Source organism: Perissodus microlepis, chromosome 9 (genome assembly GCF_051167445.1).
Source record: "Perissodus microlepis isolate ML-2025 ecotype Zambia chromosome 9, ASM5116744v1, whole genome shotgun sequence".
NCBI classification, from domain to species: Eukaryota; Metazoa; Chordata; class Actinopteri; order Cichliformes; family Cichlidae; genus Perissodus; species Perissodus microlepis.
In genome coordinates this window covers 19,531,715-19,547,507 of record NC_140469.1, presented here as the reverse complement: position 1 = coordinate 19,547,507, position 15,793 = coordinate 19,531,715, and the positions used below count along the sequence as shown (strand labels likewise).

Here is a 15,793-nt window from a genome sequence, read left to right as displayed (position 1 = left end):
AAACAATTATTAATATATGACAGGAAATGTTTGTTTTATACTTTACGTAGCAGTGTGACGCCTCCTAAATAACCAGTGCAGCATAATGTCGTGTTGCAGCATAATAGAGGGCCAGGAAACAATAACATCAAGTGTTCTGACTCCATTTAAAGTCATTCACGCTTTCTATTCTTACCGTCTAACCCATGGCCACGCTCTCATTTTTACTTCCTTTTCAGCTTGTGGACATAAACTGGACCGGCCTCTCCAATATACTGGATATTCCTGGGCTCAAGTAAGTCAATTCAAACTTGCTTTTCTTTTCCCTCAAGAAACAAATTTTAAAGGATTTGAGGACTTCTAGTTTAAGTGAAGTTAACACGTGCCTAGATGTTTGCTGTATAATTTCAGGATTTTGTTTTTCTCATTTAAACACATTTTATGTTAAAAAAAAAAAGCTTAATTTTCAGAGTTTCAGTCGCATTTAATTTATTAATATCTTCAGCATTGATGAAACCAAAAGTTTTATGCATACAGTAGTATTTGTCTCCACTGTTATATTTAAAGACAATATTGTCTTATTGTCCAGTTTCTGGAAAGCTAAATCTCACCAGCTGTAGAGAAAGTATTTTCCACTAATGAGGTTTCCTTACGTGCACGAAGCCTCGGGTGTTCCTGTCCTCGTTACTGCTGTAGTTTATCGCAGAGTTTTGCTAGACTGAGCTGATTTAGATAAACATATCTCTTTCAAACATTTGGAAGCAAACAATGAGATCAAGTGAAACGATCCAGCATGTCTGTTTGCACACACATCACGAAAAACAGGATTAACACAACAGTTTAATGCTCGTACTGGGATAAAACAGGTGGTGTTTGTCTCCGCCGTTTTCCTTATCCTCACCCGTTTTGTTTTGTTTGTATTAAGTGTCTTTTTCCCTCGGGTTGTTGTGTGGGCTGAGCAGAAAATAAATGAGAGCTGATTAAGAGCTGATTAAGAGCTGCTAACAGCCCGACGCAATTACACGCTGCCATCTTGAGTGGTACTTTTTTTTTTTACAGCTGAAAAAGAAGCTGACAGATGCACGAATATTGAATGTAGTTTTCTGGGATTACAGCTGCTTGTTGAACGCCCCCCTGACGCTGACAGACATGTTGACACAGGCAGAGCTCAGTGGACTCTCTTCTGTTGAGTTCTCTGTGGGGGTGAAATGGATCCACGGAGCTTGCGTGCCTAGACGTGGGCGTGTTAGTCTGGGTGTTGATGTGGGCGAGGGGTTAGCTGGGTCTTCGTGGTCCAAATCACAGCTACAGCACACGCAGCATCAGCCGTCCACTTGAAGACTTGCCCAGTGGGCCTCTTTTAAACCTTGTTAATAATATTAAGACTGTCATTAATCATACTAGTAGCTGTGATAACATGTTGTTGTTTAGTGGAGTCAGTATTAACCATAATCAACTTCTTAATGTTGTGTATTAGCACAAAACAAAGCTGAGGCTAATGGAAATGTGATTAGCTTTGCTCCCTTCATCTGTACCCTCAAGTATAATTTAATACAACGCAGTGCTAGCCTCATAAATTATGCTCCCAGTTAGAGGGGGAAAAAAGGATAACCTGGGATATCATTAACAGCAGGCATGAGTGAGAGTTTACAGGTTGCTAGTGCAGTGATTCACAAAGTGATACCCATAGATTTCTATAAGACTGGAAGTCTTTTTCTAACCACAAGTATTGCATCTGGTGGTGTTCAGATAGAATGGAGGTCTAAGGCATTTCCATGAGAGCTTCATTTTTCAAAGGTGGGTAATATTGTCTTTGTTTATTTTTGTTTTCTGACCTTATTTTTTGATCCTGAACTCATCTCATATCTCAACTTGTATTTGAAAGGAAATTTTCAATTTGGTGCTCTCGCGATGCCAACGTTGTAATTAAAGGTTTCTCGGTCAGATTGTCCATTTTCAAAACACCAAGACAACTCGAGACAGTTTGAGACTTCACTGTGGGTTGTAATCAAACACAGTATCCATCCATCATTAATATACAGTAGGTTGTTTTGCGGTCACAGTATAGAGTAGTATAAACTTCTGGTGATCTCTGAAGTGATTTGCAGTTAACGTCTGTGACAATTACTGTGTCGATCTATCCAGTAGCTGCTGGCACATTACTCCAAATTTCAACCTCATTGTAGAGGGAAAGTCACTGATCATTAAAGTCATTAAAGTCTTACTCTGAGGACCATGAATATTTGTAGAGTCTAAAGTGCTAATCTCTTTAGAAGATGTGGTAATAATTTACTGGATCAGTGAAATCCTTTGCCAGCTAATTGAGCAAGAGAAAAAGGCAGGGAATCACTACAGTTGTTAGGATTCATTTCTTAGTGATCACAAATGCTTGTGTAGAATTTAATGGCAATCTGTTTAATGGTCATTTGCTTCTGCAATCAGCCAGGACAAAGTTAACATGGCTGAAGCATTGCTGTACATCGCAGTGATGGATATTTGCTGTCGATGTGAGTCAGTGGAAGGTAAAACACATTATCAGCGTGCATTATGTGAGCATTATAAGTGTTGAGTGTGCAGTGTTGAGAGTCCTAAAGTGAATAGATAAACACAAAGGCAGGGACATGGGGGTGTTCCAGTGTTTGCGCCGAGGGAGCAGCAGAAACAGTGCTGATGCGGCAGGAATCCCTTTACACCCTCAGCTCTTAGATGGAGAAAAGCTCCAGCTCTGATCAGCACCCTGCCACTGAATCCTAATGTCAATGCATGTTTTTCACCTAAAGAGAAGCTGAGGATTGATCAAATGAATGAAAGCTAAAATTATGTTTTGTTTTTTCATCTGGTGTCTGTGCAGCTTTAGTATCACACCAGAGTTTTTTTTTCCTTTGAAGGTTTTTATTGGTTTTGCAGGACAGCCTGAGATTCCTGACGCATTACATGTATTCCTGCAAGGTTATAATGAATTACAGATATTTATAAATGAGCTTTAACTGTCCTCTAATGTAACCGGTTCATAACCTTCGCATTGTTAATTACATGACAATCCAGCAAACTTGGGCGCTCTTTTTACTCAAATGGCAAATAGCTCCTGACGATGTATAATTTTCTGAAACCTGAGTTGTGCGATATTTAGAAAGTAGTTTAATTTACTTCTTGGTATTTGAATCTTTTGCTTAATCAATGTGCAGCCTATGGCTGATACAAAAAAGTAATTGAGCCCAGCGTTTGCTATGGATTTTGGCCTTTGTGCTGACCGATGTTTTCAGCCTGATGGATCATTTGGCCGTTGTGAGTCTAATAATCATGGAAATTAAATTGTGTGGCACCTTTGAAAAGCAAGGAAAGGAGTTAACCTAGCTAATATAGAGCAATTCTTAATAATCATCAAAGCCTTTAGAAGAAGCAAAATAAAGAGCCTAAAAATGCATTAAATACAAATGTGGTTTTTCAGTACGTTAAGAAAACCATTTTTATTTTATTTTATAACTTTATGTTAATTATAAATTCATTTAACTAATGCCTTATTTATGTGGTATGACCACCTAGGCTGTTTGAGCAATAGGTTAAAGTTTTTAATTACACAAGAGAAAAGTAGGTGAATTAGCCTTAGCTAAGCCTTAGCCTTAGCTAGCCTTAGCCTAGCTTTCACCAGCTAGAATTTATCATTTATCCCCAGTGATAACTTTACATTATTTTCTTGATTGTTTCAAGATTGACTTTGTTTAAGTGGTAGAACTTACTTTAAATAAAATTTAATTAGTGCAGTACACCTAAATATTAAGTTACAATAAACAGGAAACGGATAATGCTGTGGCAAGCTAGCTATAGTTTCATAGCTTGTCACTGCAGTTTTTGGACTTTATGTTTCTGTTCTTCTGAAATTACGCACACTGTTAATTGTTAAAGATTACACATTTCTGTGTTGTTATTTCTATATGACAAAACAAAAGGTTAAACTTTGACTAAATATGGAGTTTACTGTAGTTTCTCCATGCAGTGATCACTGTAGCAAGTAGAGTTTTACTGTTAAAACTGAAATTCTATCACACAATAACATTTCATTGAAGACCTGAATATATCTTGGGCCTAATTCAGTAAGACACCAATGATGCAAGTTTCCTAAATTTATAAGACCAATTACATAGAGGCTGTTACTCAGCTGCTGTACGTATTCACTGGTGGGCACCTAGAAAGCACAGAGCACAAGTACATCAGGTGTGTGTTAGCAAATGTCTAGTTTTAAAAAAAAAAAATTCACCCACTTTTCATCAGCTTACATTTTTGTACTTTTCTTTCTTTGCAGACTATTTTAAAGATTGTGTTTATAGGTGTCCTCAGAAAACATCCACTTCCAGGTGATGTCTTAGACAATTTACAAATGCCCCTGATTACAATGGTCACATTATAATATATATGGACATCTGGCCCATAATAATAATAACCATTCTTCGAGGGACATGCTGAGCAATAACCCAGCACGATAAGTTTTATTGTAATTTGATTTTTTTTGCTAGCCAAGATTGCAATTTTCCAGCTGTGCCACAGTAAGGAAATGAATAAAGGAAACGTCTGATGGAAATGTCATCCTGTGACCTCACTGTCATTGTTGTCATTCACCATTGAATCATTAGTGGATCAGACAGACATTCAGACGTTTGTTGGCTAACAGCAGCAGAATGCTTGAACTCACTCCAATTTTCCTGCTGTCATCGCGCATGTTAAACAGAAACATGCTAAACTACGCTTAGATTAAAAGAGAACATTTATAACCCAAGGGCACCCTTATTGTCTTTTAAATTATTTATCACTTCATTCTGTTTATTTTCTTTTTTTTCCTCCCCTCTCTCATCATCCCCACCTCCCCCCTTGTATTTACAGTGGCTTCTCTGACAGTCTGATTCAAGACATTATCTACAGTTATTTGGTATTACCCAACCGAATCACTATCCCACTGGTCGGAACGGTGGAGCTGGCCAAGCTGCGCTTTCCAATGCCAAAGGTACAAATGCACTTGTTACAATACATCCAATAAGGATGAGCTGCTCTTCTAAGTGTTTTATTAGTTCGTAAGCAGACAGTTTCACACGAGGAGCTCATGGTTAGTACGTTAAAGCTTGTCAGTAGTAAAAAGTATCTCCCAGGGTTTTGTAGTTAATTCTCAGTGCTAACGCGGAATAAAACTAAAGAACCATAACAATAAAAAATGCAGCAAAGGTTGTGTTCCTGGAACTTGTATCCATGGCAACAAAATGAAAAAAAGTTTCACTGCAGGCCACATCCTTATTATATTTAAAAAGGTTTCAAGCGTTCAAAACAGGAATAAAAAAGAAACGCTGGAATCTTAATAGAAGCCACAGATCAGGCTAGAAACAACTAAAATCTTACCACACATCATATATTCATTACAGCCTTTGAAAAAAAGGAGACATTGAAAAGATAACAAAGAACTTGTCTTTCTGATATCAGACGGCAGGATGTTTTGTGTCACATATACAGCATGGGGATAAACTCTGAGTCACCCCTCATTTCTTTATATTTTACTTCCAAGGAGCCTTGAGCAACAGGTCCTTCTACCTCCTTGGCTTTAATGGTCATCTTTATTTACTAGACTTTCATCTGGCAAGGAAGCATATGTGGTGAAATGATTTCCATGATAACAATGTAGCCTTGTTATATCCACCATCACTGTTAGGTTAATAAGGCCTTGTATTTTAAAATAAAGACATTTAATATGTTAATCCATTAAAAACTCAGTAGGAAACTTAAAAATAGATAATGTGCTGCACAATACTTAGGTAAGAAAATAAGAAAATAAATGCAGGTCTGATTTTATATATCGGTGGCAATTCTTACTGCTATCTTTCAGGCAAATGTTTTTATTAAATATTAAAGAAAGGAAAAACATTTGACAATGGAAAAATTAAACAAAATAAAAGCCCTATTCTGCAGTAGAAAGTCTAGATTAGTCCTCTATTTATCCAGGTAATCATGGGATATATATATACACATACATATATGCACACATGTGCTAATACATTCTAGGTATATGTATGTGTATGTAAGTAAAGGTTAGCTTATTAAATTTACATAAATTTGCATTTCTTTTTCTTAAATAGTAGCTGTTATGTTTTATTGTGGTGCGTTTTTTTACAAACCACACATTTAAATAAAGTCTGCTAAATTATGAATTGTGAAATGAATTAGTATTTTTGTTATTACTTTATTATGGTAATAAGTCATGTTTCCTCTTATACTACTAATGTCCTCCTATTACAGAAATCTTCACGTCTTATCAACTCTGTAAGCTTTTTCAGACCTTAACACATGTGTCTGCATGGCTCCACAGGGAGTCCTAAGGATTCACTTCCTGGAGGCTCAAGATCTAGAAGGGAAGGATACATTTCTGGGAGGGTTGATCAAAGGCAAGTCTGACCCCTATGGTATCCTGCAGATCGGCAACCAGCTGTTTCAGAGCAAGACAATTAAGGAAAGCCTTAATCCCAAGTGGAACGAAGTGTACGAGGTGAGAGTTGGGGATGTCTTTTAGAGCAGGAAGGTTGTTTGTTGCCACCGAAAAAGCTAGTCTGTTTCCTATTGTTATGTGCCATTGTTTTCCACTTGTCTTATTTATACCTCCTGCTGGTTTGCATGACAGGTAATCTATTTATTGACCTCCTGTGCCAGTTTGAATGAGCTTCAGTTTGTTCTTGTGTTCATCAGGCACTGGTGTATGAGCACTCAGGTCAGCATCTTGAGATTGAGCTATTTGATGAGGATCCAGACCAAGATGACTTCCTGGGGAGGTGAGTGTCTTTGTCATTTCCTAACCCGCTGAGATGTTATTGCACTTATTTCATTTAAAACAAAGCTCTGGTGTACCAGCGCTGATAACTGGTAAGAGCAATCTTTGATGTATTGCGGGATATATAGTCAACAAAATTAAGGTAAATAAAGCTATGTTTGTTAGTGGACATCACTCATAATGGAAGTGTATAAGTGTTATCCCCAGTTACCGGCCCAAGGGCAAATTTCATTGATTTTTACCCCAAGGCTGTAATGCTACACCCAGTGCTATTAACACAAAGCAGTCAATCAATATCTGGACCCCCTGTGTTTAGATTAATTGGTGCGATTTTACTGTTTACTGTTTGCTGTCCCAATTTCCATAATTATTTGTCCTTATTTACAGTCTCATGATTGATATGACAGAGCTGCACAAAGAACAGAAAGTTGATATGGTAAGCTGCTTTGTTCGCAATAATATTATCAGTTTAATTACTTTAAAGCGTATACGTTATACATCTTAAAGTAACCGTCGGACTCAGTCATATTGCTTTCTTGTAAGGAGTAAGATGTGACAGGTAAACAGCTAACCAGACTTTAACCATGAATGACACCCACCAGCAGCTCTAAAGTTCACTCGTTAACACTTTATATGTCGACTGACTTCTGCCAGCCTTAAAGGAAGTTACTTTGGTGACACATAATCCCTGTAAAAACTGGGATTATTGGAGAGTACGCCTGCTTAGTTTCAGTTGGTGAGCACAGCAGCTTTGCTTGTTTGAGTTTATTTTGTATTTCCCATTGTTTCAAAATGCTTAGTTTTACTTCAGCTTTTATTAAGTTGAGTGTTAGTTTTTAGTTTTTTAATCACTATGGTATGGTAGCCATATGTCAGAGGCAGAACTTTTTGAAAGCAGTTGACTCACAGTCTTCTCACAGACATCTGGAGTCTGAGTAAAAACGTCCATCAAAGCCTAATCAGGCAATTTCTGATAAAGTAACAAATATTAAAACTTCCACTATATTTTTTTTTATCTTCCATTAGTTGCTTTTCAAAGTTCACAAAAGTGTTTCAGTTATTTTTTACCAAGAGTCTAGTTTCTATTTTTATTGTAGTACTTAAATGTTTTATTTTCACTTCTAGTTTTACTTTTTAGTTTATTTTTAGCTAACTATAATAACACTGGATATGTTGACTGATATATAGTAATGATAGAAATGATTAGGTAATTATGAGTTTGTTAACTTTGGATTTAAGGTGTTTGAGAGTCCATGCAGATTTGAGATAGGCACTGATCTGATCATCTAAATTTTCACAGTAAACTAAACCACCAAATTGTTCTGTTTTAGCACAGCTCCTAAAAGCTTTACAAGTGATTTTTAAGCCTGGTTTGTTCCTGTCATCGAATGAATGGAAATATTGACGTACTTGTTTGGCCACATTGTTGCAGTGGTTTGATCTTGAAGAAGCAACTACTGGGAAACTCCACCTGAAACTGGAGTGGCTATCGCTGCTCTCCACTTCTGAGAAATTGGACCAGGTACTGCATGTAACAATAAGGCTTCATCGCTTTAACACAAGGACATGTTCTCTGCATTTGCAGCTGTAAAACATGTCTAACTTGTCCTTCTTGTTTAGGTTCTGCAAAGCGTACGCGCAGACAGAAGCCTTGCCAACGACGGACTGTCATCAGCGCTGCTGGTGGTCTATCTGGACTCGGCAAAGAACCTGCCAGTAAGATGATGCAATGCTCACTTTAGTTTGACGCTGTAGCTTGTGCAAAAATATAGCTTTAGGCTTACACAGGCTTCTTGTTCTCTACCCAAAACAGTAAAGATTAGTGGTCTGTGTAGTAAAGATTCACATACTTTTACTGTAGTTTTTTTTTTATTTGTGACTGAAGTGATTGCATTAGTCTACTACAAAAAGCATCTTCATATTTTTTTCAGGACATTATATACTTACCAGACACTTTATTGGGTACACTTGTTTAACTCATTTATATCAGCCAATCACATGGCAGCAGGTCAGTGTATATAGGCAAGTGCACACGGTCAAGTTGACCTTGTCAAATTCAAACTGAGCATCAGAATGAGGAAGAAAGATGCTAGGCAGGGTTGTCTGAGTATTTCAGAATGTGCTGATTTACTGGGATTTTCCCACACAGCCGTCTCCTGGGTTTGCAGAGAATGGTCTGAAAAAGAGAAAATATCCAGTGAGCTGCAGTTCTCTGGGTGAAAATCCCTAGTTGATGCCAAAGGTCAGATGAGAATGACCAGACTGCTTAAAACTGGTAGGAAGGTAATAATAACTCAAATAACCACATGTTACAACCAAGGTATTCAGAACAGCATCTCTGAATGCACTGAGTGCCACTCCTGTGACCTAAAAAAAAGGAAACCAAGATTTTCTTGACACACTTTGGGTTCCTTAGTACCAAGTGAGCATCATTGGTACTAAGGAGTATTGTTGCTGACTATGTCCATCTCTTTATGACCATAGCGTACCCATCTTCAGATGGCTGCTTCCTAGATGATAACACACCATGTCACAAAGCTCAGATCATCTCAAACTGGTTCCTTGAAAATGACAATGAGTTAACTATACTCAAATGGTCTCCACAGTCACCAGATATCAGAACAGAAGATTCCCATGATTGGTGTTCAGTCAGCCAGTCTTCAGCGACTGTGTGATAATATCATGTCAGTATTTACCAAAAATCAGAGGACTGTTTCCATCAATTAACACTTTCCTGAAGCCAAAATGAGGTCTAACTTGGTACTCACAAGGTATACCTAATAAAGTGTCGGTAAAGCTCAAGGATTCTGTGTTAGGGCTATATTGGGCAATATTTTTTTGCTTTTGTTAGAGGATAAACTTGAACCTTCAAATTGCTGACTAAATGCATTTTTGACGTTTATGTAATGAGATTAGAAAATGTTTTATAATACCCAAATTGGTCAAATTGACCTCTTGTCTGATATTAGTTTGTTTGTTTGTTTGTTTACCTTTATTATATAAATACTTTAGCTCTTTCAGTTCTCATAACTTCCCCGTTTCCTCTTAATTTTCTTTCCTCTTCACCCAAGAGCGTCTTCTCAGGCAGCTTAGGCTGTGGAAACTTAAGTGAGAGGAGAGCTTCTGGCCTAGTCTTTTGTGAGAGCAGTACTTCAGAGTATAAAACAATATGTGTGAGTTCCCCGGTACTTTTCCATCTTTATAGTGCTAGCATTAGCGGTATGCAATGTTGGGTTGGGTTGAACAATAACAGGAGCCCGTGCAAACATGAATCTTAAAGCATGCGTTAGCTGCATGGTTGTGAAGGAATGTTTACTGAAAAATAACCAGTAACATGAGGCAGACACTTCACTTGAAGGACTCAGCTATACTGTGCCTGCTAGTTAGCCTGCAGCATATTCTTCTTAATCAGTTGCTCAGTTCAAGGCCCAAGTATAAAATGTCAGGAGTAGAAAGAGCTCGCTGGCAGAGCTCATAATGATGTTTCACATTAGTGTATAGCTGTACAGATACAGAAAGTCTGTAGCTTGTTAAAAAAGATCCAGCACCTTTAAGTCTCCCCTATAGGGAACATCCTCATTATTTTGACATATGTTTTCATTGTTAGCTTTATGCCCTGCTCCAATATCAGCCCAATATCTGCTGCGTCTGATTTATCTAACAGTTATCCATGCTATTCATATTTCAGCACAAATTTCAACACGTTTTTTGTGGGCTTCCCCCCCCCCCTCATGTCTCTTAATCGTGCCGAGTCATTCCCGTCCTACTAACTGTGGGTGTGATTTTCTCCCCCAAATCTCCTTGTGGCTTAAAGAGCAACCTGTCAGATTTCACCTATGACGGGTTGAAGCAAGTCTCAGTCTTTAAGGTGCTGAAGGTAATGTGGGAAAAATGGACTGCATGTACAGAACGTACACCCTGTGTCTCACCTGTGCCGGTCCTCAAGTGCACCATCCAGAGTCATGTGATCGTGATGGCTATCAGACGTGCAAAGTGATCGTGCAAAGTGAACTGTGGGTTTTGAAAAAATGTGCATGAAGATGGATGATTGCACTGACTGTCTGAGCCTTTGTTGTGCCGTCCTGAATTGTTGTCATATTTTCCCTACTTTTGCATGCAGAAGTACAATATTGGTTTTTCTAAAGTGAAATGATGGGACACTTGATTGCTTTAAAAAGGCAGTTAACAATGGCACATCTATAGAACAATACAGTTCTGAGAACACCTTTTGTGCCTTTGTGTTGAAGAACCCGATCATGTTAAAGCTCAGGAATTCAGGATAAGGACTAGATGCTTGTTGGGCCAGCATTTCCACATTTCTTCTTCTGTAGCTCATATTTGCCAGACAAATACACAGATAAAGTAGACACTAGGTAGTGACACAGATTAGTCTAAGTAAATGTTATGTGAATGCAGCCGTGAGGAGACTGGTAGAAGTAGAAACCGGCTTTCATTATCTTGTTTACCAGTGATCAGAACAGATGATCTAGTGTGTTACAAAAGATAAGTTTCAGGTTGCACCATTCCAAAAATCAATGTTGCATAATTCTAGTTAGCACGAGTCGTTTCCTTTTATTTACCTTCCTACTTCTAGGAAGTTTAAAGCCTCCTATTGTATCGCACTGACTGTGACACTCCCTTTGTTTGATATGAGCCAGTGAAACTCACTGAAGCATTGTGCTGGAGGGCAGCAGGAGTACAAATGTTTTGTTGTTGCACTCAGTCGTTCAGTCTGTATCACCGTGACAGCAGGACCGGCTGCTAGCTGGATGGTAGACTGAGCTGCTGCATCTTATTTTCTTATTAATGAATCTCAAACCACTGTGAGTCTGACACCATTTTACGTGTTGTTTCCTTCAGCCTGTCCATGCTGAGATAAAAATCTATTCAAGTGAAATTGTTTTTGTGGGTGCATTACCCATATAGTGACTTAGAGCTTAAAGCATTGGAAGCTGTGGGATTTTTTTTTATTTTGAAAACTGCCAAACACACATAGCTTCACCAGCCAGTCTGGACAGCAAGGTTGCTGAAAAAATAGAGCTAATACACCATGCTGCCTCTGTGTAGTAGGTCATGTGTTAAATATTAATGGGCACATGCCTTCGCATGTTTGTAATGCATGCAGAAAACAGGAGGAAAGAGCAGCAAGTGCCAAAAATGTCTGCACTATTTTCACATGTGTGTTTAAGACAAACAAGAAAAGGGGCAACTGTTCTAGGACACATTTCATACCTGACTTATTTACATTTGCACTTCAGTGAGAGTCTGAGGCCCCGGGTTATGCTCCCTTGTGATTGTGGACAGCTGAGGACACCAGGGATACTTAGCTGTTTTTATTATACTACTTTCTTGACTGCTCAGAGAACATATGCACAGTTGGTGCCCTTGCAGTGTAGAGTCTGTGCGGACGGGTCCATATATATAAAATCTATGAGATGAAGACCTTTATGTCCTCATGTGTGCATGAAGTATAGCATGAGTGTAATGGGACTCCCTAATGCACAAACCCCGTGCTGATTGGCTCATATGTTTCATATTATTTAAAAAAAAAGATTTGATTTTATTCTTAGTTATTATTTAATTTGAAAAAAAAATGTAGAAACATATATATGATTTGGTTATAGGTTAATATGTATCATTGTAGGCTGTAAAAGTTTTTATAATAAACAGAATGTAAAATCTCTTACTGGTTCTGCTAGTGCATAATAGAATCACTATGAGCATCGTGTCACAGTCTGAAAATGATACACACAAAATTCTGATTCTCATTTATTAATAACAGAGCAATAATAAACAGCAAAACAAAAATACATCATACAAAATCAAACAATGCATGTCAGACATTGCTGCATCTTCCACTGTCTGACACCGCATCAGTCGCAGGAAACTGTTTCCTCCTCCGATAACGTCAAAAAAGGAAACAGAAACAGTCAGTTACAACTGAAAAGATGCAAACTGTAATCCAGCAGAGGAGAAGAGATTTTCTCTAATCACACATTTAAACTCGTGCGTGATGAAGGAAAAACAAAAGAAAATGGATATAGAGGAACAGCAGAGTTTCTACCTTCACAGAAAGAATTTATTTTGTTCACAGTTCACTTTATACATAGAACACAGAATCTCTACTATACAGATAAAAGTACTAGGGTGCCTACACTTTACACCTAGAGGAGCTGCTTGATCATAGAAACCCATGAAATGAAGCTCCTGGCATACAGTTTATATGCTGATATTAATGCCAGAGGAGGATTTGGACTCTTATAGAGCCAGCAGAGCATTTGCAACGATCCTCCTCAGCAGTCAGAGACGCTGCTCTGTAACTTTACATGCTCATTTTATGACTGGCTGACTTGCTGTGATTCCTAAAAACTTCCACTTTGCACAATACCCCTACAGAGTTGATCTGAGGAAGGAAAATTGTTGCAGTTGCCTTGAACTAAGCGAGCTCTGTAGAACGACTTGTTCTTTCACAAACGCTTGTAAAGATAGACTGCATGCTTGATTTTAATCACCTGTGGCTCTGGGGACTAAAAACACCTGAATACAAAGATTAGGAGGTGTGTCCCAATTCTTTTGGACATGTAGTTTAAATGTTAAAAACAGATATTGTATGAATTATATAAAAACTTGTGAAAGTATTTCTGTGTATTTCTGTTCAATTAAAGTTAAAGTGTCTTTATTATCAGCCTGCATGTTCAATGGGAGGCTTAATTGTAATGCTGGTGAGAAACATTTGTCAAACTCAAGCGGCATCCTCAAGAGAAAGGATTAGATGATGAGAAAATTAAGGCTTTTCCTCTGTTGTCACAGACTTTGGCCTGTAGCTATGTAGGGTATTATTATTCTGAGAGGAATACTGAATAATACGTAGCTGTCAAAGCCCAGCATGCTAAATTTAGCCCACAGAGGAGACAAAGCTCGGCTGTCTCCTTGGTTGCCGCTCTGCCTGCAGCCCTGCTTGTCAGAATGTACGGGAATGCTCCTTCCTGTTTGAACTACAGGCTCTCTCACCGTTGTGTGCTTGGTTGAGTCTCCACTTGAGCTGCTGTTTGAATGTTTGAGTGCAATTATGTTGTCCCTCGGTTGATTTTTGTGCCACAGTGGGGTACATGCCGCTAACACTCTTCTGTCTGATTCTCTATTAGTCTGCTAAGAAGAATACCAGCGACCCCAGCCCTTATGTTCATTTCAGAGTTGGACATAAAACACTTGAAAGTAAGGTGAGTCGTGGAAGTATCCATTAAAGTTATTATGCTGTGTCATTGTATCGTAGCTCTGTATTCCTGGAATGTCGTGTTAATTTTTTTTTTTTCGCAGTTGTGCATTTTATTCGGAGAATAATGTGTCACTTAGTAAGTCATAAAAAAGACTTCTGGGCAGTCAAGCTGTTATATGTAATTACATATAACTATTTCATTTCATTTATTTCGTTCCATTTATTTATTTATTTCACACTTGGTCAACAGTTTCCACAGTTAGTTCTTTCAAACAAACCAACTACACTTTCTGTCAGTAAAGCACTGCAACCACGTGTGAAAAGGAGCAGGCAGAAGAATATATTCTTATTAAACCCTGCCTCCTGTCTACAATCCAACTTATACCGCAAGTGGGCACCAAAAGTCAAGGAACAAACTAACATTAACACTTATTTCCAGTCCTAACTCAAACCAAACAACTAATTTACAATCAGAATATACCACTCCACATAGTAACAAGGAGAAAAGATAAGTAAATAAAATAAATGAAACAAAAAATAATGGATCCTTATTCAATTAACTCCAACTTCAATCACATTCTTCATATTGAGTTATCGTTTTAGACATGTAACACTTTTTAAAACAATGTAAATTTATACAACTCTTTAAATTATAATGAAGAGAGTTCCACAGTCGTATACCCCTAACCGTTGGACTCACTAATCTTTGTGTTTCCTAGCTAGCTGATGCTTAAAATAAAATTTCCTTCTGCTGTCTTCTCCCCCCGAACACGTTAAAAATACTCTTTGCAACTTAGAAGGCAAAATATTACTTTTAGCCTTAAACATAATTAATAGTGTCCGTAGTTTCACTAAATCTCCTAATTTTAATAATTTAGATTTTATAAATAATTTATCTGTATGTTCTTTATATTTAACGTTATGAATCATTTGTATCACTTTCTTCTGTAACAAGTTTATAGGTTTTATAGTATTCTCATATGTATTCCCCCAAACTTCGACACAGTAACTAAAGTATGGAAAAAACAATGAGAAATATAAAATGTGCATTGTTTTGTGGTCTAATAAATCTCTTACATTTCCCAAAATATAAATGTTTTTAACCATCACTATTTGAGGCGTTCTTTTAGCAATATACTTCCTTCTGACTGTAGCATTAAAAAAGATGAAATGAAATTGTTGTTGTAAAATAAAGAACATTAAATGAGGAATTGCTACCACCAACACCCAGTTAACTGCACAGCTTAAGAGCTTTCAGTCTGACACGATGATTGGCTGTTTCTCACGGGAAATTTCTATCCTAGCATTCAGAAGGGAAATGTAAACGAGGAAGATCTGCTGGACTGATTTTATTGCAGGCGTGAGCTGTTGGAGGTTTACTGCGATGGAGCCTGTTTGCACTTATGAAAGTGTTTGAGTATGAACACAGTCCTGCGTTCATATTCAAACTGGCTCTGTGCTCCAGGACTTTGGATTTAAAATGAAGCAATGAAACCATGAGCCCATCCTCAGCTTCAGTATGAGGCTGCAGGAATGACTGCTGTTTCACTTTTTTTCTTTTCTTTTTTTTTGAGAGGAAGTAATTGGATGAGAGCTGTTAAATTACTCATTCGACCCTAATTTAGACAGAGGTGAGAAATCAAATCAAATTCAAAAGTTTGTCATTACATTTGGGATGAAAGCGGGACACCGGAGTTATTGCTTTTGTGTAAAATGAACCCCGTGGCACTGTGTAATCTTAATTCTAACTCTGTGATTGCATGATTGTTGACACGATTCATAAAAAAACTCAGCCACAT

General features: G+C 37.8%; 1 protein-coding gene across 3 annotated transcripts in view; it reads left to right on the top strand.

Moving 5' to 3' along the window:
• The window catches only part of esyt2b (extended synaptotagmin-like protein 2b), a 40,137-nt gene that overhangs the window by 16,669 nt on the left and 7,675 nt on the right, over positions 1 to 15,793 (top strand). The window contains exons 7-16 of one of the 3 annotated variants that reach the window (XM_084939484.1): positions 219 to 274; positions 4,855 to 4,975; positions 6,323 to 6,499; positions 6,697 to 6,779; positions 7,166 to 7,214; positions 8,211 to 8,300; positions 8,399 to 8,494; positions 9,850 to 9,951; positions 10,593 to 10,655; positions 13,924 to 13,998. In XM_084939484.1, coding sequence (XP_084795610.1) covers positions 219 to 274; positions 4,855 to 4,975; positions 6,323 to 6,499; positions 6,697 to 6,779; positions 7,166 to 7,214; positions 8,211 to 8,300; positions 8,399 to 8,494; positions 9,850 to 9,951; positions 10,593 to 10,655; positions 13,924 to 13,998 — 912 coding nt within the window. The remainder of the gene's footprint in view (positions 1 to 218; positions 275 to 4,854; positions 4,976 to 6,322; positions 6,500 to 6,696; positions 6,780 to 7,165; positions 7,215 to 8,210; positions 8,301 to 8,398; positions 8,495 to 9,849; positions 9,952 to 10,592; positions 10,656 to 13,923; positions 13,999 to 15,793) is intronic. The other 2 variants (XM_084939485.1, XM_084939487.1) reach the window with 2 other exon arrangements.